This window comes from Lottia gigantea (assembly GCF_000327385.1).
Source record: "Lottia gigantea unplaced genomic scaffold LOTGIsca_13, whole genome shotgun sequence".
Taxonomy (NCBI): Eukaryota; Metazoa; Mollusca; class Gastropoda; family Lottiidae; genus Lottia; species Lottia gigantea.
In genome coordinates this window covers 1,771,897-1,799,301 of record NW_008707425.1, presented here as the reverse complement: position 1 = coordinate 1,799,301, position 27,405 = coordinate 1,771,897, and the positions used below count along the sequence as shown (strand labels likewise).

General features: G+C 32.9%; 1 protein-coding gene across 1 annotated transcript in view; it reads right to left on the bottom strand.

Annotated features, from left to right (window-relative positions):
* The window catches only part of LOTGIDRAFT_111479 (hypothetical protein), a gene marked incomplete at both ends in the record, with an annotated part of 53,727 nt that overhangs the window by 25,011 nt on the left and 1,311 nt on the right, over positions 1 to 27,405 (bottom strand). The window contains 3 exons of the mRNA XM_009048947.1: positions 7,294 to 7,604; positions 21,307 to 21,538; positions 23,132 to 23,221. Of these exons, the coding sequence (XP_009047195.1) occupies positions 7,294 to 7,604; positions 21,307 to 21,538; positions 23,132 to 23,221 (633 nt within the window). The remainder of the gene's footprint in view (positions 1 to 7,293; positions 7,605 to 21,306; positions 21,539 to 23,131; positions 23,222 to 27,405) is intronic.

Here is a 27,405-nt window from a genome sequence, read left to right as displayed (position 1 = left end):
CTTCTATGTATACCAATATCGATAACACTACAGTTCGTAAAGCTTTTAATAGAAACCCAGATCCGAACAGACCCGACGATGCAATTCTACAGCTTTTAGAGATTTGTCTTAGTCGAAACGATTTCACATTTAATGGTAAAACATATTTACAAACTTCAGAGACAGCAATGGGCAAACGATTCGCCCCTTCGTACGCAAACCTTTTCATGGCAGAGTGGGAACGTGAGGTGTTGCCACTCTGTCCATTTGACCCTCTTTTTTACGGACGCTTTTTGGATGACATTTTTATGGTTTGGACTTATTCTATCGAACAGTTTTGGGAATTCTTTGAAATTCTCAACAACCACCATCCTTCTATCAAACTAACCGCAAACGTGAGTGACAAAAGCATAGACTTTCTCGATACCACAGTCTTTAAGGGAGATTCCATAGCAGAAACAAATAAACTGGATATTAAAGTGTACTTCAAAGAAACTGATACTCATCAACTCTTGCACAAGAGCTCCTTTCACCTTTATATCAGAAACTCATTATTTTGTAAGCAACTCTACGATCCAGGAACATCTAACATGTGAACATTCGAATGTAATATATTTAATTTCAAGCAAGAAATGCCCCAAACAATATGTAGGAAAAACTAAGAATAATTTACGAACTCGCTTTAAAGCTCATAGGTCAGACACCAAATTAAAAAAAAAAAGCCTGTTTCTAATCATTTCAACCTCGACGACCATTCAATAGACGATCTCACCCTAATCCCAATTGAGCGTATAGAAATTGACTTGCCCAAAGATGAAACTACCAAATTCCGTCAATCTAGGGAGGCCCATTGGATTGAGACATTGAATACAGCAAGACCTATAGGACTAAATATTCATCATAATGTAGGCATAGCACCCTTTGTTGTCCCGTTTAATACAACCAGCAATCGAGCAAGCAAGATAGTTCATGCCCACTATAAGAGCCTTCAAGAGAAATTCCCCCATGTCTATAAGCAGAAAATGATAGTTGCATATTCAAAAAATAAGAACTTAAATGATAATATTGTTCATAGTAAACTAAAAACAATCAGTACATAACAGATACTATACTTCTCGCCCATCGGGCGAGTTATTTTTTCTAATTTCAGATCAGAATAAGAACAGAAGAAAACCCAATATCAAGACCCTTAATCCTAATTTCTAAATAAAGTGTCTGCTCCACCCTAGGCCTGTACATTTGGGAGAATCAAACCCTCCCTTCCCCGAAATCAAAAACCGTTCAGCGACAATGCGTCAAGTTAAAACTTGTCTGAGATCTTATCAATTTCAATGATCATACCAAGTTTCATCAAAATCGGTTGAAAACTGTAGCTTCTATTGTGCTCACGAACAAACTTTGACACGTTTTAACAAAGTCAAGGGCAATAACTCTAAAACCATTCATCGAAAATGTTTCAAGTTAGAACTTGCCCGATATCTTATCAATTCCAATGATCACACCAAGTTTCATCAGAATCGGTTGAAAACTGTAGCTTCAACGCGTTTTAACAAAGTCAAGGGAAATAACACAAAAACCGTTCATTGAAAATGCGTCAAGTTAGAACTTGTCCGAGATCTTATGAATTCCAATGATCACACCAAGTTTCATCAGAATCGGATGAAAACTGTAGCTTCAATCCTGCTCACAAACAATTTTTAAAAAATTTCAAGGCGTTCTAAGTCAAGGACAATATCTCAAAAACTGTTCATCGAAAATATGTCAAATTCGAACTTGACTGAGATCTTATTAATCTAAAGCATCACACCAAGTTTTATCAAAATTAGATAAAAACTGTAGTCTCTATAGTGCTCACAAGAAATGTTGACCGATGGACCGATTGACAGGGGCAACGACAATATGCTTATAAACACTCTGATTTGGAACATGATGCAAAACAGATCTGTCTTTGTTGGATCTAGGAAACCAAAATAGGCTAGTTAAACATGCCAAAAGGGCCGTGTGATGGAAAGATGTTTGGATTACAGTAATTCATATTGACGAATGTCGAATGTCACAAAACAGCCCTCTCAATGCCCTGATTAGATGAGAAGCTTAATAATGGTGCCATACATGTCCGACATTGTCCGTCCGGCCGTTTGTCAGTCCGTTCCTGAATTGCTTGTAAACTTTATAGAAGTCACAATTATTTACGGATTTTTACAAAAATAGGTTTAATTGTTTATTATCACTCAAGGATGAACCCCAAAAATAAGAAAAAGATTAAGTTTGAGTTATTGCCTTGTTCTTTCAAGAGCCCATTTAATTTTTAGCTTGTAAATGCTCTACAAGGCCCAATTCTTGTGACAATTGTTCATTATCACCCAAGGGTGCCCCAACACTCCAGAAGACAAAATTCTTGACTGATTTGGATGAAACTTGGTGAAATTGTATGTTTTTACCAATGGATGAACCCTATTGAAAATCATTACGTCAGATGATTATGAGTTATTGCCCTCATTTATCGATCCGCGTAGAAGGCACAATTCTTACAAAAACCTAATCAACCAGTAACCTTTTGTTCACTCAAAGCAACATACAACACTTTTTACAATAATATTTATCGAAAGCTGGGAAAAGTGGTAGACAAATTGCCGATGAAATAGTTGTTGGAAAGATGCAAATTCAGGTCATATTGAAACGCAAAGCAGAAAATATGGACGGTTTTTGACGAGGATGACACTGTGCCACTATCTGTGTTCAGAAAATCTAAAGAACTCTTCGGTGTTTGGTTCCAGAAGTTGCCAGAACTTGACAATTATGCAACATATGTGACCAATCACTGGTTGATTGGAGGAAAAGTGCAAAGGATTTATTAACCTAAGAAATGGATCATTGTGATAGTGATAATGAAATTGAGAATGTCAGTGTAACACCATCACTCATCAGCATCAGCATGAGATTGACGGGTGACATTTTCTGTAATAGGGTGAGAGAATATGCTGAGCAAAACTGTGATTTGAACATGCTAAAAACAGTCATGAAGTTAAAGGAAATGACTAATTAAGGTAAGGCAAGGTAATATACGCCCACTGGCAGCTTTGATTTTAAATAAAAATATTTGGCAGTACAGTACAGCACAGTACGATTACCAGTATGAAATATTCAACCTTCAGACATACACTTCTTTTGAACTTTTTGAGGCAATACTGAATAATATTATCAAAATCTGTCAAGAATTGGGCCATCTAGAAATTGAACGTGTTTTCAAGAACAAGGGAAATAACTCATACTAAATATTTTTCAATTTTTCTAATTTTCGATAGGGTTTATCCTTGGGTGATTACAAACACTCACACCAAGTTTTGTCAAAATCCGTCAAGAAATGTGCCTTCTAGAGTGTTAACTAGCTAAAATTGAACGAGCTTTCAATAGCAAGGGCAATAACTCACACTAATTATTTTTCGATTTGTCTGATTTTCAATAGGGTTCATTCTTGGGTGATAACAAACACTCATGCCAAGTTTCCTCAAAATCTTTCACTAATTGTATCTTCTAGAGTGTTTACAAGCTAAAAATTGAACGCGTTTTCAAGAACAAGGGCAATAACTCATACTAAATATTTTTCGATTCTTCTGATCTTCAATAGGGTTCATTCTTGGGTGATTACGAACACTCACAACAAGTTTCGTCAAAATCCGTCAAGAATTGTGCATTCTAGAGTGTTTACGAGCTAAAAATTGAACGCGTTTTCAAGAACAAGGGCAATAACTCATACTAAATATTTTTCGATTTTTCTGATTTTCAATAGGGTTTATCCTTGGGTAATAACAAACCCTCACGCCAAGTTTCATCAAAATCTGTCAAGAATTGTCCCTTCTAGAGTGTTTACGAGCTAAAAATTGAACGCGTTTTCAAGAACAAGGGCAATAACTCATACTAAATATTTTTCGATTCTTCTGATTTTCAATAGGGTTCATCCTTGGGTGATTACAAACACTCATGCCAAGTTTCGTTAAAATCGATCAAGAATTGTGTCTTGTAGAGAGTTTACCAGCAATTCTGGACGGACGGACGGATATGGGTGGTGGCAATATACGCCCCCCACTTCATGTGGGCGTATAAAAATTAATAGAGGCAGTAGACAAACCTTGCTGCAGGATTTCTTTGCCAAGTGGAAATTACATGTACATGTAATATGAATACAATTGCTTCCACAAAGTCTCAGATTGTTATCGAAATGTCAATTTTTTTTTTTTTTTTTACACACCTTCTTTTTTTGCAAAGCCAGTATTTGCACATTTCCAAATGTCTAGAGGTCGAATTTTTGGATTGATTTTCTTCAGAATTTCATATTTGGAATCTATAATAATAGTAATATCTGATATGATAGCAGTTAAGAAAAAATCAAAATCCGAAAATTTGTCGCACACGTTTTTCGACCAAATTTTGCAATTTTCAACCAAAATAAACTTCTTAATTTTTTGTCCGATTAACCTGAAAGTAAACAAAAAGGCACGGTAATGTTTGTAATTCACTTCCGGTTTAACGGGAAATCGATTTTAACTTCTGGTTGAATATCTTCCTGTGTTATAAATAAATGTCAACAAAATTGAACTCATAAGCAGCCATCGTTTTTCTACAGCCGATTTTAAAATAAAATCCATTAAGGAAGTGATACTTTGGTTGCCATTTTTATTTTCCTGAAATGCATCAAAATCTATTCAGAAATAACAGCTTATCCGATTTAGATGACTTTGGTGTCAAATGAAAGAACATGAAAAACAAGAGCCTCTGGAAGCCCGATTTTTAATTTTCGCTTTTGATTTTTTGCAATTTCCGGTTGGAATCTTTGAATGTTTGAAGGCTCATATTTCATGACTTTAACCTTTAATGACCTTGACCTTTAATGAATTGTGCCCACTGGCAGCTGTCAGAATATGATAAAACAGTCTTTAGTGACTAAAGTACAAATTTTTTCTCATATTGAAGAAATTTTATCAGTTTGAATTCAATTACATATATATATTTTCCAGTATTTATGCTGAGTAATTCCACAAAATTTTTTAAAATCAATATCAATAACCCAAATACAACAAACAATTAAATCACACAGCTCTAATCAAGGGCAAAAAAACAACTTTTGACACGGTTTTACAAAGTCAAGGGCAATAACTAAAAAAAAATTCATCAAAAATATGTCAAGTCTTATAAATTCCAATGATCACACCAAGTTTCCTCAAAATCGATTTAAAACTGTAGCTTCTATTGTTCTCACAAACAAAATTTTGAAGTGTTTGACAAAGTCAAGGGCAATAACTCACAAACCCGTCGATTGAAAATGCCTCAAGTTAGAACTTGTCTGAGATCTTATTGATTCCAATGATCATACCAAGTTTGATCCAAATTGGTTGAAAACTGTAGCTTCTGTAATGCTCACGAACAAATTTTAATGCGGACAGGGGCAACAACAATATACGACCACATATTCATGTGTGCATATAAAAAGGGGCAATAGCTCATACTTAATATTTTTCTTATATTTGGGGTTCATCCTTGAGTGATTATAGACATATAGTTTTGTCAAAATTGCGACTTCTAGAGAGTTTACAAGCAATTGTGGACAGACCGATGAACAGCCACACAGACAATGTTGGACATGTATGTATGGCACCAATATTAAGCTTCACATCTAATCAGGGCATTGAGAGGGCTGTTCAGTGACATTCAACAATTACTATTTAAGGCCAATTACTGTAATCCAAACAATTTTCCATCACAGGGACTTTATTTTTTACTGGGAGAATGAGAACAATGGGCCACAGTAGTTTTAAATTTTTAGTTTTTTTTTCTGAAACTTTATATTCATTAATTAAAAAATCAATATGCAGATTCAATCCAGTACTAATGTTTCTGTAACTGTTGCAGAGTACTAACAAATTCAAACATTTTTTTAAAGTACAAAAAAGTTCAAAGAACGCCCTGCAATTATAACAAAAACATGACTTTGAAAAGAAAACTTCAAACAAAAAAAATTAAAGGATATGTGCATAGTTTGCTTTGATGCCCCAAAACAACTCCTTGATGTTACAAATGCCCTCTATTAGCTGTACACACAAAAAAAATGCGTTAATCTGTTCAAAATAAAAGAAATAAAGACAAATTATGAGCAGCATTGTTTTTATGCATATTTTCCGGCAATCTTCAGAATCTCTTGGAAATGACGTCACATATGATACTCATCAAGTTGTTGTATAGCCTAGTTCTGACGTTAAGCATAACGTTTTTATCTAATTGCCAAAATGATTTATTGTGCTGCCTTTGGATGTACAAGAGGTGCGTTTACGCCAATTTTTTTTTTATGTCATCAGCATCATGACATGATCGATGTTGACTTGCGTTTTACGCTTGTTTCGACAAATGTGTTTGCTACTAATCTGTTTCTACCTTTCCTTTCAACAAAAGAAAAAATGACTGTTTAAATTCCATCTAGAACTTGACAAGGTGAAATATTGTAACAGCGGCAGGCCTATTGAATAAGAATAAGCCAGTGCGAGCTATAGTGCCCATGCATAACAAGCTCATTTACTACTTTAGTCTTAATTTTCAGGACAGATAACATAGCAGTCTATGGACAGCGATGGATAAAAAATATAATACGAAGGGTTTACTACATTAACAGTTATCAAGTTATCATTTAGAATAATGTTGGCAAATGCAGGTATGCTCAGTTCAAGCAGTAGTCTATATCACGAGTCTGATTTTGTAAATGCAGCAAACCTTTTTAATTATATTTTTTTCCATATTATTTATTAGCCTATTCCCGAGATCGAAATAAGAGCGACAATTTCAAGTTTATTTCACGAAGTATTAATTCATTTAAAAGCACTTTACTCAGAAATAACTGTTGTAAAGTATTTTTTGGTAGAATAATTTCATATTATTGATGATTATAGGCCTTTTTATAGGCCAGTTGTCGCAAAAATACGGGCATTTATTTTCGGAAATTGGACATTTTATCGGTTCAAACTAATATTCTCCATTGAATCAGCTGTGTTTATTCTGATGAATATCATCTATGATGTCACTGAGTAACGTGAGACATACCTAATTAAAGATTGTCAGGCTTGCACAGCTTGGCATTAAATTGCGTATTTTATTAGCTATTACGATGCAAATGTAGAATTTTTCGGCTTTCCCCTACTAAAATATACTAATCTAGCCTTGCATCATGAATTTATTCATTTTTTTCAAACAATGCACATATCCTTTAATATTCATTACCTCTCAAAAAATAAAATATACAACAAAAAAAAAGAAAAAGACAAAACTTACTTGCACCAGCCAGTACAAAAAGGCCAAAGGTATAATCACTATAAGGAAATATGGTGTTGAATAACTAATTACAATAAGAGTGCTGGCCACATTAAACACTGTATTAATCCAACTTCTAAATAACTGGGGCAAGTTGTTGTCAACAGTTTCTACATCCCTTGAAAATCTATTAACAATTCTGCCAACAGGAGTCGTGTCAAAAAAGGACATAGGTGATCGTAAAATGTTGGTTATCATTTTGTAATGTATATTTCCAGCTGCCTTCACAAATCTTACAGAAGCCAGTAAAGCATATGTCAAAACTGCTATGGCTGAAAAAAAAATCATTATTGAATATAAAAGATGAGTCTAGACACTCACACAGCATAAAATTTCAAGGCAGCTTTTACCTTTTTAAATAGGCATTAGTTTGGATAACAACTACAACTAGAGCCACACGTGGCACAGAGTGGGACTTTGCAAATGTAGCAAACTACAAAAGATCCTGAAAAGATCAACCATCGACAATAATTAGGTTTAGTGTAACAACAGACTAATGAACAGAACTTTGCATTTTTTTTTTTAGAAGATTGTAGTACTAGAAGTAGACATCAGACCTTGTAAAGGAGATGTAAAAAAAAGGTCAAAATCATGATATATGTCATAAAAATTTCAAATTGCTATAAAACCGATAGTTGACATAGGACAGCAAATATAAAGTATAAATTGATAGCCACTGGCAATGTCAAGATCAACAAAGGTGAAGGTCAAGACTTGAAAATATTGAATTTCCAAATCCTGTTTCTCTTTTTTTAACTATGAAGCTGAAAGAACTGAACTTCTAAGACGATGTGGCTCAAAAGATAAGGTAATTGTATGCAAAGTTCCATTTTGAACAAACCTATTCTATGCGCGTTATGTCCTTGCCCAAAAATGTCAATAATGAGTAATTTAACCCAGATGTGCCACGCCCACTCCATTCGTTTTGACATCAATATAAATATTCACACCAAATTTTGATGCGTTTTAAATAAGTCAAGGGCAATAACTCAAAAACCGTTCATTAAAGATCGTCCGAATTCGAATTTGTCCAAGATCTCATTGATATAAATGATCACACCAAATTAAATTAAAATCGGATAAAAACTGTACTCTCTGTTGCGTTCACAAGCCAATTGTGGACAGACGGACAGGGGCAACGATATAATAATTTGCTCATGAGGTATTGCCTTGACTTATGAATTACCTGAAAAAATTAAAGAGCAGTGTGATTTATTAATTTGATGTATAGAAGTAGTATGAGAATATATAGATAGGGGGCACTTTTTATAATTTATAAAAAAAAATCGCTTTTTGACATACAGTGGTGTAACCTATTTTCGTGGATATAAGGATTCAACACCGAATTTCGTCAAAGTTAAAAAGTTTTTTATGAATCCTTCATTTTGACCCATATTTCATGAGCAACCAACTCGGCAACGGCGGCAGAATGCGTCACCTATTTCGTGTACAATGTTTGATCTATAAATAAGTCGAGAAAAACACGTTCTATGGATACCGGTGGTATAATTAACTTCTCTTAGTATTTATCTTTAATATCAATTCATTATAACTAGTGACAATTCCTTCAAAGAACCACGATTTAAAAAAAAATAGTGACTGACAAAATAAGATACGTAGCGTGATTTATTGCTAAAAGTCACTGAAACAACATAAGAATACGGCCCACTTTGTGTTCCATAGAAATTTTCTGCTGACACGGAATCCGCTAGTTGATCACGTGACTTCATTCGTTGGACTACATTCTAGCAGACGACACTTGAAATTCCGATTACCACTCTGGATTATAAGGAAATTCGGCCGATAAAAAATGGTGACGTTTGGTAATAAGTGAAATCCGCCATTTTGTATTTGTCAAAGTATACATTAATACATTTTACCTTGCTTGAAACTACTGGATTCATTCTACTAGCTGACATTGTAGAGAAAACCCATGTTTATTAAAACAAACTAACGCGGAGGTCGCGCAAGGTCGCTCATGTAAATTATTAATCACTTCCGAAAATCCACGAAAAATAGGTTTCCACGAAATTAGGTTACTTGACTGTACTACCTTTTTGCCTGCAGCGCCCCCAAGCCCACCAAACAAACAACCCCACCAGGCACGTGGTTAATAAATCCGGAGCCTATAGGGGTACCGTTTACCAACCCCCAAGCGCCCGAGGCCTATAATATCTTTTAAAAACAGAATGAATTTAATTTTCAAAATTAATTAGCAAAAGCAGGAGTAAATATAACAAAACAGTGAAAAGATCTAACGAGTTGAAAGAATTACAACATATAAGAGAAATGCGAAATAAAAGATTAGAAAACAAAAAAGGCAATGGTTTTAAAATTATTGGATAAAAATGTTAATGATAATTGCTCAAACTCCTAAAACTTATTTCGGTTCTGACAATCAAAAATCATTAGGTTCTCTTCCTGGATTTCCATGGGCAAAATATCCAGGAGAAAAACATCCCCCCGGTCATAATTACACTGGTCAAGGTACAAGGTTAGATCTGCGATTAGACCAAAATGATAAACCCAAACCAGGTGAAGAACCTGTTAATAGAGTTGACGCTGCTGCACTTAAACACGACATATTATACAGAAATAAAGACATAACATCCAGACACGAAGCAGACAAACAAATGATAATCGAACTTGAAAATATTCCAAATCCAACTTTCAAAGAGAGAATTCAAAGAGCATTAATCATTAAACTCTTGAAAGCAAAGATGAAAATGGGTATGGGAATAGAAGAAGAAATACACAAAGAATTTAGAAACTTAACTGATTAATGGGAGGTAACACTGTTTTTTGTTTACTTCAAAGTAAAATACCAACCAGTTTATACACGGTTAGTTTTCTAGAGTTTTATTGATTTAATAATTACCATTAACGCCCGGTAGCAATCACTCATCTATTTTCGACTGGATATATGTCACTAGGTAACAGATGGTTTTATTAACATATAACATTCGGCCCATGCCACGTCGGCATAGACAGACTAAACTCTCAACTATTAACACTGTCTCAATTTTGTTACGCTGGAAGATTAGGAATTTAATAATACAAAATTAAGGTATGTTCTTTGTTTAATTTAATCATAAGATGAGAGGGTGGAATTAATATGATATGTTATTTGTTGTTTTTCAAAATATCAGTTTTGTTCTATTCCAGACATAGGTTTAATAGATGTCAATATTTCATATCACGAAGAATATCTAAACCATCGCAGGCAGTGGGGGATATAAAGAGGACAATAATTTTACCAAACTCTGTGACAAATATCCGAGGATTCAAAATTGTTGATACAGATTTCGAAAATAAAACAAGTGCTGAAGAACAACCGCTTTGGAAAAGGATAAAATATGTGACATATATCTAGCGATTCTATAGGAGTGGTCGTAACCCTTGACCCTTGAACTATGACTACCAATAGTGTAAGAGGGGAGATAACTCTGAAGTATATCTAGCGATTCTATAGGAGCGGGCGTAACCCTTGACCATTGACATTAGACCTATGACTGGCAATAATGTAAGAGGGGATATAACTCTGAAGTATATCTAGCGATTCTATAGGAGCGGTCGTAACCCTTGACTGGTTACAGTGTAAGAGGGGAGATAACTCTGAAGTATATCTAGCAATTCTACAGGAGCGGTCTTAACCCTTGAACTATGACTGGCTAAAGTGTAAGAGGGGAGATAACTCTGAAGTATATCTAGTAGAAGTGTATATCAATATATTTGTAATTGTTTACGTTTTAAATTTCCTTAAAAAAGAGGATTACATTATCTTATCACCAACCGTTGGCTCTAGGTCTCAACTAAATTATGGGGGTAGGGTCATTCATTATCGAATTGGTTGCTTCTGTTTGATGCCCATTTCAGATGCGATTTCAAAATCAAAGACGGAACTCCCAATGAGAATCGTGTACCACAAACCAACACAGCAATAGAAAACAATTTCTTTCCATCTTTATTTACTGAAATGGATTTGGAAGCTGGTTGAAATCCTATAGAAACTATTAAACACCCTGGAGAATTTGACACAATGTTGAAAACAGTTCTATATCCAAAAAACTATAATTCGGGTCTCAGGCTGGATACCCGATGTTGGCGATGGAAGAGTTTTGAAAGAACCGGTAAGAAATGTTCCAAATGATGCAAATGAAGATAGAATGAGAGCTATTGCTCGAAACACAATAGAAAGAGTAGGACGAGCTGGTAATCACGGATTTGAAAAACGAGTACTTCAGTACAATAATGTTGTTAAGAATAATAGGTGGGGTAATTACGTAAATTGGAAATTATATCCATTATTCGGTCTGTTGGAACACAAGGTTTCCATAGGGTTACCATATAAAATTCATCTACAAAGAGAAATGAATGATGATAAGATATTCTTTGGAGAGAATGCTTCAGATGCAAAATTAGAAATATCGAATCTCCAATTTTACATACCAGTAATAACACCATCAATTGAAGTAGAAACGAGAATATTCCACTCATAAACTAAAGATATTGAAATAGCATTTTTTCGTCGCAATACAATAGGTAGCATTACTTTAACTGGAGAATCCACTACATGGCCAATCACTAACACTATTAAACCAGCAAGATATTTAATGGTTGGTTTCAAGAACTTTCCAGATTCTCAAACGAATAACAATAATATCTTTAGAGTAGCAATGAACCAAACTCAAGATCCTATAATCCGTAAAGTTCAAGTAAGATTAAACAACGATAATTATCCTAACCAACCTTTAACAATTAATCCAACCACAAAGGATTATAATGAATTGTATAGAAACTATAAAAATATGTGTGAATTATTTGGAAATTCACCTCAGTTTGAATATGTAGATTTTGCAATTAATCACCCAATCTTCTGTTTTGATCTATCAGCTCATCAAGAAGATCTTTTCAAAACAGGGGTGAATATAAATATTTATATTGAAAAAACACAAGGAAATGTAACAGGTTATTGTTTATTATTGGAAGAAGCAAAACATTTAATTGAAATATCCGACAGACTTATGATTCGTATAGAATAATCATTTAAATTACCCTCCTAAAAATGAAACCAGAAACTTTAGTAAAAAGAATAATAGAAGCTATCGAAACGAAATCACCAACTACAATAACATACAATGGTAAAAGGATTAAAATATCTAAAAAAATTATTGATAAATATAAACATTGTAAAGTCCGTGATGATATAGATTTGGAAAGACTTGACAAGAGTGTAAAGGAAGGTGGATTTTTACCTTTCCTACCTTTGATATTTGCTGGTCTGGCCGCGGTAGGGGCGGCTGGGATAACACAAGCCATCAAGAAAGCAGCTGATGCTGAAAAAAGTGAAAAACATAGACATAATATGGAAATGGAAAAGATAGCACAAGGTTCGGGAGTAGCAGATATATTAGGGACAGTTAAAGAATTTGGAAATCGATTTAGTGAAGAAACCAAGAAAACTGTTAAAGAGGGATTAAGTAATCTAATAGATAAAATCGACATCGGAGAAATGAAGGTCAAACAAAAGTGTAATGCCATAGATTTAAAAACAAACGTTCTGGAGAGGGAATCTTTCTTTCAAAGTATAAAGGAGAAGGAGTGATTTTTGGAACAAAAAGATAGAATAAAAAATGGGAAAGAAATTTAATCATTCAGAAATATTTCCTAGTAACCCAATGCTCATGTGTATATGTGGTAGCTCAGGTTCTGGGAAAACATATTTGACATTTAACATGTTGACAACACCAAAACTTTTAGATTTCGATTCATTATATATCTACACAACAACACCAACACCAGAGCAATCATATTATCAATTCCTCAAAGCTTTAGAATATATACCAAAGAAAGTCGTTCAAGACATATTCAAATATTTTGAAGACAACGATGAGATAAAAATAAAAGATTTCTAAAAAAGAATCCATCTTTCAATCCAACGGTTATAAAAACTTTTCTTACGAAAAATGTTAATGATTTAGATTTGTCTAAAATTGATAGTGAGCGAAAGAACTTAATAGTGTTTGACGACCGTGTAGCACAAAGAAATCAAGCTGTTCAACAAGAATTCTTCACCAAAGGAAGACATCACAACTGTCACTGCATATACCAATCCCAATCTTTTTACGGGATGGATTCTATGTTCATTAGAAAAAATGCAAATTGTTTTTTATTATTCGAATTGAACGACAAAGATTTATCTCAAATTATTCAGTCAATTAATCACGGAATTGATAGAGATACATTCAAAAAGGATTGTAAAGCACAATGGAGAAACCCAGATGATCATGGATATATATTCGTTAATACTAGAAAAACTGCCGGTGAAAGAGTTATGACCGATATATGTTAATTTCATTTCTTTAAAAATGGGTGATTGGAATAATATTATAAAAAGAAATAGACAATATATCAAAGCTAAGAATAAAATAAAGACCCAAGTTGAAAATAACAGATTACAACAACTTGGATTAACAGAAAATCTACAAACTCTATTTCAACCAATATTAAAAAGTCACGAAGATATTGAAAAGAAACTCCCAAAAACCGATTGAATATGGTGGTTTTATAATTAGGACATTAGATGATATAAAACATTATTTTTCAAATCCAAATCCAGATTTACCCAAGAGCATTACACCAATTGTTGATAATGAAGGGTTATTGTTTAATGGATTTAGAATAAGATTTAGTTCAAATTCACCAATATTCAAAATCAATACAAAAGACTTTATATTTACATTAACAGAAGGATTAATAGATTTAATGAATGGTGGGGATGCTACTATTGCCATTTACAAGGATTTAGTAGCATACTCAAAATTTCTACATGTAATCAGAAAGTCAGGACCCCAAACAAGAAGATCGAAAGAAGTTGATCTATTTATAAGAGTTATTGATCAAGGTGATGAATATGAAGTTGACAAAGGAGATGATGAACGTTATAAATGAAATCGATTCCTTTTTCGGACATGCAGGAGAGGGGGTAATTTTTTTTACCAGATGACAACGAGGAACTACTAAATAGATTAGAAATAATATTAGCAGCAATGAAAGAAGGTCATCGTTCAGACTGACAATATAATGAAGTAAATTGCGTATTAAAAAGATTCCTAGAGAAAGGTATCATAGATAAAAATGATTATAAAAATAAAATTATCCAATAAAAATAGTCATTGAAAAATGCCAAATAAAGAACAATTATTCGATATCACCTCAAATAAATCAGACATTAAATTGCGACTATTTCACTGTTATCATTGAGTTTGGTTTCTAATGCGGCTAATTCATCTGCATTCATACCTGGAATAATATCATCTATTAGCTGTTTAAGATCTATTTTTTGTTTTGTTATCTTATCATCTAATTTAGATATTAATGATTTTAAATTTTGAAATTGAGTTTTATCTTCTAAATTGAGTAATTGTTGTTTAATACCAACTATTTGTTTTTGTATTTCACTTTTATCAATAAGTTTAGTTTCTAATGTTGTTAATTTATCTTCACTTATACCTGGATTAATATTGGCTATTAGTTGTTTAAGATCTACTTTTTGTTTTATAATCTTATCATCTAAATTAGATATTAATGAACTTAAAGGTTGTAATTGAGTTTTATCTACTACATTAATAATTGTCCTTCAATAAAACTTTTTAAACTTGTTACTTCTTGATGTAATTTAGTATCATCAATAAAATCTTAATTATTTATTTGTCGTTCATTCTTTTAAATGTTCTTTATTTACTTCAATTAAATTTAATTGATCCATTAAACATTTCTTGTGAACAGCATCATAATCATTTTCTGGTAACTTTAAATTAGTTATGGTAAAATTATTCATATCTAAATCACCTTGAAGAATGTCTCCAATTTCTTCCACAAAATAAGTTTTTGCTTTATTTATCCATGCTGTTGTGTTAGGTTTTTTAGTATCTAAAGGTAAAGAACCTAATCCAAATTTATTCGCCATTTTTATTAAGTTAAATTTATTATAATTTCTTCAGATTGTTTTCCTAAACTCAACTGATATAAAACCCAAAGTGAAAGTTGACCACAAAATTTTTGACCCGGTATTTGAATTTGAAATGTTGAACATTTGATTGCTTTCACTAATTGCATTATCTCTTCAGTTGGTTCTAATCCAAAAGAGATAAAAGTTATTTAAAGAGTCTTTGTATAAAGCAGAGTGATGTACCCCGTTTTGATTTGAAGTATGTATATTTGTTATTGCATAAAATTTACCTTTCTTATCCTTATCCTTCAATAATTAAATGGAGATATATTTAACTCATTTGCCCATCTCATAAGTTGAAAGTTTGTAGTTGTATCGGTTCCGTATTTATCAATAAAGATATTCATTTTTAAAAGTCAGTTTTTTGAAGTTCGTTTTGATAAAACCTACCTATGATTTGTTCTTTGTCTTGATCGATTAATTCATATGTTGGAGGTGATGTGTTGTTTACTTTATCTACGATAAATATTTCGTTGGTCCAAAATCCAACATAGCCTTTTCCGAATTTGCTTTTATACTTGAAAATATGAACGCGATCTCCGACTTTAAATTTGGGTTTGATATTTAAATTATTTATTTCATTTTCGTAGTTATGTTGTGCGTTAATGGACTTTATAATATTTGGATTATTTGTGGCTTGTTTTGGTGTGACACCTATAGATGAATAAATTTTGTTATTGTATTCATCTACAACCTCTGGTAATATTTTAGGCCATTTTTGGGATTTCAATTACGTGAATAATCTATTTTTAAGAGTTCTATTATATCTCTCAAAAACTACAGCTTTACCTTCATTACGTGTGCTGTAAATTTCAAATCCTAGAGTTTTCATATTTTTGTTATAAAATTCACTTCCTTTATCGACTTTGAGGTCGTCTGTTGGATTGTTTCATTATTGTTTCAAATGCATGTTTGACTGATAAACCTGTTTTGTTTCTGAGAGGAATAACCAGATCTTGTGTACAAATCTATAACGGTTTAACAATATTTATATCCTCTTTCAACAGGCATATTAATTAAATCAGCTGACCATATTTCATTTTATAAAGCACTTTGACTTTTAAAAAATGTTTGTTTTTTCTAAATTCTTTGTGTATTTCATCTGCTATTCCCATATCCATTTTCATCTTTCATCAAGAGTTTAATGATTAATGCCCTGAATTCTTTGAAAGTTGGATTTGGAATATTTTCAAGTTCGATTATCATTTGTTTGTCTGCTTCGTGTCTGGATGTTATGTCTTTATTTCTGTATAATATATACCGTGTTTAAGTACAGCGGCGTCAACTCTATTAACGGGTTCTTCACCTGGTTTGGGTTTATCATTTTGGTCTGATTGCAGATCCAACCTTGTACCTGGACCAGTGTAATTATGACCAGGGAGATGTTTTTCTCCACGGTATTTTGCCCATGGAAATCCAGGAAGAGAACCTAATGATTTTTGATTGTCAGAACCGAAATAAGTTTTAGGAGTTTGAGCAATTATCATTAACATTTTTATCCAATAATTTTAAAACCATTGCCTTTTTTTGTTTTCTAATCTTTTATTTCGCATTTCTCTTATATGTTGTAATTCTTTCAACTCGTTAGATCTTTTCACTGTTTCGCTTATATTTACTCCTGCTTTTGCTACAGCTCCAAGAGCTTGCGCTTCTGAAGAAATGAGGGATTTGTTGTTTGAGACAAAGTTGGCTACTTTTGGGATGAGAGATGATAGAGCTGAGAAGAAACCATCTCCTTCGAATTTGTGTTTCATCAGAATCGGTTGAAAACTGTAGCTTCTATTGTGCTCACAAACAAATTTTGATGGGTTTTTACAAAGTCAAGGGCAATAACTCGAAAAAAACCGTTCATCAAAAATGCATCAGGTTAGAACTTGTCCGAGATCTGATCAATTCCAATGATCACAACAAGTTTCATCAGAATCGGTTCAAAACTGTAGCGTCAATCCTGCTCACAAACTATTTTTAACAAATTTCGACGCATTTTAACAAAGTCAAGGGCAATAACTCAAAAACCGTTCATCGAAAATGCGTCAAGTTAGAACTTGTCCAAGATCTTATCAATTCCAATGATCACACCAAGTTTCATCAGAATCGGTTGAAAACTGTAGCTTCAATCCTGCTCACGAACTATTTTTAACAAATATTGACGCGTTTTTACAAAGTCAAGGGCAATAACTCAAAAACCGTTCATCGAAAATGCGTAAAATTAAAACTCATCCGAGATCTTATCAATTCCAATGATCACACCAAGTTTCATCAGAATCGGTTGAAAACTGTAGCGGCAATCCTGCTCACAAACTATTTTTAACAAATTTTGATGCGTTTTTACAAAGTCAAGGGCAATAACTCAAAAACCGTTCATCAAAAATGCATCAAGTTAGAACTTGTATGAGATCTTATCAATTCCAATGATCACACCAAGTTTCATCAGAATCGGTTGAAAACTGTAGCGTCAATCCTGCTCACAAACTATTTTTAACAAATTTCAAGGCATTCTAAGTCAAGGGCAATATGTCAAAAACCATTCATCGAAAATGCGTCAAATTAGAACTTGTCCGAGATCTTATCAATTCCAATGATCACACCAAGTTTCAGTAGAATCGGTTGAAAACTGTAGCTTCAATCCTGCTCACGGACTATTTTTAACAAATTTCGATGCGTTTTAACAAAGTCAAGGGCAATAACTCAAGTTAGAACTTGTCCGATTCTTATGAATGCCAAAGATTACACTAAGTTTCATCAGAATCGGATGAAAACTTCAATCCTGCTCACGAACAATTTTTAACAAATTTCAAGGCATTCTAAGTCAAGGGCAATATCTCAAAAACCGTTCATCGAAAATATGTCAAATTCGAACTTGACCGAGATCTTATCAATCTAAAGCATCACACCAAGTTTTATCAAAATCAGATAAAAACTGTAGTGCTCATAAGAAATGTTAACGGACCGACAGACCGACGGACCGACGGACAGGGGCAACGACAATATACGACCACATATCGTCGCTGTGCTTTCAAAATGTCGTATATCGTCATATACGGGATAATAAAAATTATACAGGAAGAACAAAAAACTTCACCAATTCTTTGGAAATTATCGTATCTTTAAATATTTTCGTATATAAGTCATTAAATTAGTCTGGAATTGATCAGTACCACCAAAAGATCTGCCGCATAAACTGTGATGTCATAAGGCAATATACGAAATTTTAACATCAAACTATTGATTTTTCTTGGGCGTAAATTGGATATACGATTTTTTGATGAATGTAATAAGGCTTAAATTCAATCATATTACAGTCTTTATTTTCAAAAGAAATATTGTATCAGTAAACACAAAAAAGGAAACCGGTCATCTAATTGATACCTCTAAACCTATATACAGAAATTACGAAATATATGGTTTCTAGAATGGCCTAAAAATAAACTAATCTGTAATAAATGACTATTATGCCTCACACGAATGTTCATTCATGATGTAAATTGTCATAAAATGGGTGATAATCAGGTGGTATTACTTTCTTAAGTTCTTGAAGATGATTGAACTTAATTGATTTGATTTTTAAAGGCTCTATATAAAGATTGTTTAATATTATCGGATCATCAACAGTAGGAGAGCATTTCTTATTCCGTCTTGGAAGATTTTCCAACTCATCGGAAAACTTCAATTTGTATTGTATAGTGCCATCCTTGTATGATAAAACATGAATATCCGTCACAACAGGATCGCCAACACGAGTACCTGGTCGAATAGATGTGTAAAACCCTAGCAAATTATAGTTTTTGAAAAAATCAAATGTAAGATACTTCAATTTATAGGGAGGATTTACTCGAGCTGTTCGGATTAAATCAACATAATTCTGGGGTATATAAATGGGTTTTTCTCTCGATCGTGCTATGAACAGAGTCACACTCCATCTGTGTGTGGCCCTTTTCGAGATACTTTTGGGTGATCTTTATTCCCTTTTCTGTTGCAAGTTTCAGTAACATATTTGATAATATTGTGTTTCTGTTTTGATATGTACATCCGTCGCTGAAGATGATGAGTTCTCTAATGTTCGGATCCAAACCAAGAATGTAGTCAGCTAAACAAGACGCAAACGTACTACCATTCAAATCACCAATACCTTCATGCCAAAAGTAATTCATTGCTTCCTTAGTTACCAAATCAAAAATTGTGTAATTATGGCACCCCAATTTGGTTTTGTAATACATCGAGCTAGCAGTGAGTAATGGGCATAACAGGAGGGACTGCAAATCTAAAGAAACGACTTTAACTGAGCCATCAGTTTCAGCCCGAAGCTTATCACGAATCTTCTCATTTCGGGCATCTATTTTGCGGGCAATATGAAGGTTGTATTCCTCTTCTGAAATGTTACCCACTTCAAAACCAGAACATATATCGCACTTATCTTTTTTGGGACGATGTATTGCCAGACTCATATCATCAAATAGGGAACGGAACGCCTTTCGACGTAAAAATGGCTTGTTTTCTTGCTTGCAATCATCAACATACACTTTGAACAGCTCAGAGAAGGTGGTAAATATTGGTTCTAGGTAACTCTTCTTAGACGTAGAACGACAATAATGCGATTTTCAGTAGAAACGGGACTGGTAGGAAGTCTTTTAGATAGATCATCGAAGCAAGTTGTTGGTGGGTTGACTCTTAAAAATTCAATACTTGGAGATGAATATTCATTTTGTAACTTCCCTGGCACGTTATTGAAGAGCTGTGCTGAACTTGATGTGGTAGAAGATGATGGAATGATGCGATTTGTACATGCAGGGGCTCTAGATAAGGAACATGCTGAAGTAGACCTACTGGTCTCATCATTAGTCTTCAGTGCCATTTTGACAATCTTTTTGCCACGGGAGAAACCAGCCATACCGGGAACATATAATTTTATACCTGAAAGAGAGAAATCATTGAACTAATGCCAAAATTTAAAAGAAACGAGATGTCAAAATATCGTATATGATTCCCATCAAATTATTTCATTTCATTATATTAGCGAATCAAATTTTCGTATATCGCTGTCAGAAAGGCAATTTAATTTTAACAGACTGATTTGAATTGTCAACTTCAAGGAGAGGACCGACAATAAACCATGGCTCACATATAATTTATATCACTTGATACAAACGACTTTTCAGGGTGTCTACGGGTTTGTACTGCTTATTGGGCAGATGTGAATCACTAAACTAAAACAATAAAATGCCTATTATTCCTACATATCTTATAAAACATAACGGCATTGATACATTTAATATTTTCAATAATATTCTCACCTGTATTGTTTATTTTCTAGGCTCAACGCCGTCTCGACGTCGTCTATTTATCAGGTCACATCAAAATTACGATATACGAGATTTTAATTGGAAAAAATAATCAACCAATTATTTTACGAGATTATGTCACATGTCCTGAACGGAACTTCTAATTGGACTAGAAGTACGAAAATAAGATACATAGATGCGGCTCGGAGGGAAGATTTTCGACGTTCAGAAAAGTTATATACGAGATTTTGGCGATATACGAGATTTTGAAAGCGCATCGACGATATTCATGTGGGTGTATAAAAAGTGATTTTTTTTTTTATAAATTATAAAAAGTGCCCCCTATCTATATACTCCCTATCTATATACTCTTATACTACTTATAGGAGAAAATACCAAATTTTTGTAGCAATTTTTGATTACTACCATTTGAAGAGTGTTGAAATGTTAGTTAGCAACTACCAAGGAAATTGACATTTCATGTGTGCCTGTCCAATGCGGTAGGAGGCTAGTGTGCTCTTGAAACATGTTTGATTTTTTTTGATTATTTTTTGAAAGCTTACTCATGTGTTGTGATGTAATGTATCCACACATGAGAATGTCGGCCATTAAAAACTTATACTGCTCAATTCAATGACGAAATATTGCACCATAATTTGGCAGATAAGGGTGATTAAATTATACCTTGACAAACTCCCAATGCTCCATAAACTCCAAGATACATTTCATTTTTATCTTGATATATACTAGTATTGGCCAAAGATCTGTTTGCCAGGAGTTGATCATCTGTCCACTGTTCCAGCCAAACACTTGAATAAACATTCAAAGCCTGGTAAAATCCATATATTACAAATATTAACACAGCTGGCAGCGAACCTATGGCCTTAGCATAACCTATATAAACTGACAGCTTCACCTACAAAATTTAATAGAAATATGCAGTTAATATAACTCACAACAAAGAAAGAAATAGCCTGTGAACATTTTCAAAATTCAAAAATTCAAAATTTGTTGACATAATTCAAGATATTGGTAGATTTCCGCACAAAACAAGCAAAAGGCTAACAGTGGTGAGATCAATATCTTTCAATACTTTCCCTAACCATTCTATGCTGAATTTAGATCAAACAGGTAAATACCGTTAAAATGGCTTAAAATTTCAACTGTCTAACTTTTGAGGTATTTGAAAAATAATAATTCTCCATTCAATATCCTATGACCACGAAATAACGGATGAGCCACCATATTGATATGACTAACTTTTGTAAAACTCAAAAAAACCCACGAAAATAACCCAACTTGCTTGATTTGATATCATTGGAAACTACAATCGATTATCAGTAATCCTTAAAGAACAGAGTTTTGAACTTCTGAAGTTTCTGATTTTTTTTATGCTTTTGGTCTAATTTTTTTCAGTAATTGCCAAAACTTTCAAGGCTTGTATCTTCTGACCTCAACCTATTGTATACTTCTGACCTCAACAATTGTTATTGCCCCTTACTAAATGTATCCAATGATATACTCATTTTTATTACAATTGCTATTTTTAACTTGAAAGCTCTGATTTAAATTCAAGAAATTTTCTTGAATCTCATTTTTCTCTTTTAAATGATATATTAAATACTAAATATTTCAATCAAAATTGCGCTTCTGAAAATTAAAAAAAATTTTGTAGTTACTTCTATACATCAAATTAACAAAATCACACTGCTCTTTAATTTTTCAGGCAATTTATAAGTCAAGGCAATACCCCCTAAGCAAATTATCATAAAATTCAAACATTGACAAGGTCTCAACAACATACACATTCTTTCATCAAATACACAAAAACACTGTAGTTTCTATTATATTTTTCGTCATGTTGTTACCAAACCCAATCAATACATACATGCATTCTAAGTTTCATCATGATCAGATGAACAATTTTGCCTCTAAAGCCTAACTTTGACGCGTTTTTATACGCCCACATTATAATGTTGTCATATATTTTTTGCTATATTTCATACAATAATGGTGGCAAACATGTCTCGGATTATTTTCGTGATCGGCAAATGTATGGTACAATCTATTTTGAGCCAGATATTTTGTCCGTTTGAAAAAAAAAATTTTTTTCTCGTTCGAAAGAATGTGACTTATCAGTGTTTCTGACTGTTACTGTTGCTTACGGAAGTTCTGGTTGTGTTTTTGACCTCCATGCAAACCAAAAGTAGAAAGAAAATGATTTCATTTGCTGATATAAATAAGTATATTTTATTGTTCAATCAGATTAAAGTTCGCAGACAGGCATCGGAAATATAAATAATTTCATTTTGAAATACATTAAATATTCTTAGCTAGTTATTAACCTTTATAACAGGGGAGAAAACGAAGAATTCGGTCATAAATTTCTGGTTTTGAAATTCAACTTTCAATTGAAAATATCGTTATTTGTTTTTTTTTTTGTGCCAAACAAACTGTCCAGCCTAATGTTTGGGACTTAGTCAATAGTCATATGACTGTTTATTCTTACCTTTCCTGTCTCAGATTTTTCTTCCTCAATCAATTTCTCTTCATCCTTCTTTAAATTTTTCATTTCAGGATTCTTATCTTCATCATGAATCTTTTCTTTAAACTTTCTGGTTAAAATGAAATATAAAAACATGTCATTGGCATACATGTGTACAGGTCAGGAAAAAAATCTTGAGATTTGCCTTGAAAAATCTGGAGATTGGGTGAAAAGTCTTGAGATTCCAAAGCGCGTTTATATATGATTTGATTTGTCATAATAAATATTTTCGATTTTATTGATTTTCAATAGGGTTCATCCTTGGGTGATAATAAACAATTTCAGCAAGTTTTGTCAAAATCTGTAAAGAATTGTAACTTGTAGGGTGTTTACAAGCTAAAAATCGAACACGTTTTGAAGAACAAGGGCAATAACACATATCAAATATTTTTATTGATTTTCAATAGGGTTCATCGTTATAATAATGATTTCAGCAAGTTTCGTCAAAATCCCTAAAGAATTGTGACTTGATGATTAAATAATTTTCCTGCAACGCCCTCACGAAGTATTGAACCAAATTTGCCGCTTCCATTCTTCATATATGGAAAGACTTGTAATAAGTAAGCCTGTTATTCAGGCTATAAATTAATGTTTACCGGCCACAGTAATATTACAAAACAATTTTATGAAACGAAGTTGGAGTTTACATAAGAATTAGACATCCAGTCGTGCATGATAATCTACCGCTAATACAAAATAATTCTGAAACGACGTCTACGTTTAATAGACCTCACAGATTGACAATGACAATATATAATTCTAAGAAGACTTCGAGATTTCGTTTTTTAGTAAAAGTAGGGCTACCATAAAATTTATTGTAAAAGGGAAAGTAGCATCTCCTGGATTTTTTTATAAACAGTGTCTCACATGGGCTTAAAATACACATTATCGGGTGAAAATAGATCAAATTACCATCCTAATTGGGGGATTAATTAATCATGCAATTATAATATTATTACATGATGAGATCAATGCAATCAAGATACAAGTAATGATAGTTAGATATTTTATTGATTTATGGTAGAGAATTTGAACATTGAAACGTGAAAATTTGGTCAGGAAAATAACAAAAAAATCTGTAGAATTGGGTATCCTGTCGGTAGAACAATACACAATATGCAAAAGTGTTAGAAACCCGACAACATCAGTAGATTACACATGTATGGTCATTGGCATGAAATTTAGCAATTTGTTAAAAGATGCGAGGCAAGGTAACATACGCCCACTAGCACCTGTCAGAAATGATATAACAGTCTTTAGTGACTAAAGTACAAATTTTCTCATATTGAAGAAATTTTATTAGTTTGAATTCAATTACAATATATACATGCCAACTATTTATGCTGAGTAATTCCACAAAATTTTTTAAAATCAATATCAATAACCCAAATACAACAAACAATTAAATCACACAGCTCTAATCAAGGGCAAAAAACTTTCATCAAAAATATCTCAAGTTAGAACCTGTCCGAAATCTTATCAATTCCAATGATCACACCTAAATCAGTTGAAAACTGTAGCTTCTATTGTGCTCACAAACAAATTTTGACGCGTTCTTCAAGGGCAATAACTCAAAAACTGTTCATCGAAAATGCGTCAAGTTAGAACTTGTCCGAGATCTTATGATCCAATGATCACACCAAGTTTCCTCAAAATTTGTTGAAAACTGTAGCTTCTATTGTGCTCACAAACAAATTTTGAAGCGTTTTACAAAGTCAAGGGCAATAACTCCCAGACCGTTCATCGAAAATGCCTCAAGTTAGAACTTGTCCGAGATCTTATCAATTCCATGTTTGATCAAAATTGGTTGAAAACTAGCTTCTATAGTGCTCATGAACACATTTTGACACGTTTTTACAAAGTCAAGGGCCATAACTCGAAATCATTTCATCTAAAATGCATCAAGTTGGAACTTGTCCGAGATCTTATCAATTCCAATGATCACACCAAGTTTCATCAGAATCGGTTGAAAACTGTAGCTTTAATCCTGCTCACAAACTATTTTTAACAAAATCCGATGCGTTTTAACGAAGTCAATGGCAATAACTCAAAAACCGTTCATCGAAAATGCGTCAAGTGAGAACTTGTCCGAGATCTTATCAATTCCAATGATCACACCAAGTTTCATCTGAATCGGTTGAAAACTGTAGCGTCAATCCTGCAAACAAACTATTTTTTAACAAATTTTGACGCGTTTTAACAAAGTCTAGGGCAATAACTCAAAAACTGTTCATCGAAAAAGCGTCAAGTTAGAACTTGTCCGAGATCTTATCAATTCCAATGATCACACCAAGTTTCATCAGAATTGGTTGAAAACTGTAGCTTCAATCCTGCTCACGAACTATTTTTAACAAATTTCGACGCGTTTAAACAAAGTCAAGGCCAATAACTCAAAAATCGTTCATCGAAAATGTCAAATTTTATCAAAATCAGATGAAAACTGTAGTCTCACAAGAAATGTTGACGGACGGACGGACGGACAGACGGACGGACAGGGGCGACGACAATATACGACCACATATTCTTGTGGGCGTATAAAAACCGTTCATGGAGAGTCAAATTCGAACTTGACCAAGATCTCATCAATATAAATGATCACACTAAATTTCATTAAAATCAGTCGAAAACTATAGTCTCTATTGTTTTCACAAACAAATTTTGACGCGTTTTTCTTAAGTCAAGGGGAATAACTCAAAAACCGTTCCTAGAAAGATCATCATATTCGAACTTGATCAAGATCTCATCAATATAAATGATCACACCAACTTTCATTAAAATCAGTTGAAAACTGTAGTCTCTATTGTGTTCACAAGAAATGTTGACGGACAAACGGACCGACGGACCGGGGCGACGGCAATATACGTCCACATTTTCATGTTGGCGTATAAAAAGTATCCAATATCCGGAAATTCACAAATAAGGTCTACATACATGTACAGTACACAGAATTTCGAAAGACAGGCTAATAAGATGGACTATTTCAAAATTTTGGGCACTAAAAAAAATCATTTCACTGAAATTTTATTTCTCAATGAACATTGATATATTACCATCCATCAATCGAGAGCATTCGAAATGTGAAGGTTGAAAATTTAAAATCATTGAAAATCATTCATTACATACTTTGGCATGCTTTTGTGATCATCAGCTGATGTGCCTCCATCTGATGTTACTGAGTCCACTCTTTGTAAAATCTTGGACTTAATTTCTTGAACTGAAAAAGAGAAATTAAATATTGTGTTTAATTACAGCACTTGCATAAATTATTTGAGATATCACTTGTTTATCATATTATTCACTAATCAATAATTTACCTTTTGACTATAAATTAACTTGTTTATGCAAGTTCATTATCATTTTCTCTTTGTCAATTTATTCAATTTGTTCAAACCAATATATTGCCTGACTTTTTTTTTATGTTGATTATTTTATCAAAACTAAGTGTGGATGATGTCACTAAGGCCAATGCTAAAGCAAATTCCAGGACAAGTGATATCATTAAACACTCTTTTTTTGTGGAATTGCAGAAAAAAAGGCATCTAACCAAAAATTGGATTGGTGCAAAATGACTCTATCAGTGTTCACGATACACATACAAAATTTAGAATGCCCTTTTGATTTTTCTTTTCATCAGTCCAAGGAATTGATATCTATTCAAAAAGTTTCAATTTACATATCTATTACAGCTTTGAAAACTGCATTGTTTTTGTTAAATTTTTAGTTATTATTATATCTTGTTTTTTTAATATTAGTTCGGGCTGTTTCATGTTGATTTTAAATGTTTGGTATCATAGGATAGGTATTTTAACAAATTATCAAAATAATATGTTTCCAATGTGATATTATGAATTTAACAATTAATGTATTATGAAGTCACATGACATTACCCTAATTTTCCACAAATTTTGTATATATTTCAACTTCAGGAAACAAAGACATATAGATTTCATCATTACTGCTTTGATTTTTTTTTTTCATTTAATTATCAACATAAATCATCAGATAAAAACTGTAGTCTCTATTGTGGACATGAAACAAATGTGTTCTTTGTTAGTCAATAATTCAAAAAGCATTCATTGAAAAATTGTAAAATTTGAACTCGGCCAAGATAAATAATCACACTATATATCATTCATATCAATTGAAAATTGTAGTTTCTATTGTGTTCACAAACAAATTTTGACATGTTTTTCCTAAGTCAATGGCAATAACTCATTAAAAAATGACACAATATTTTA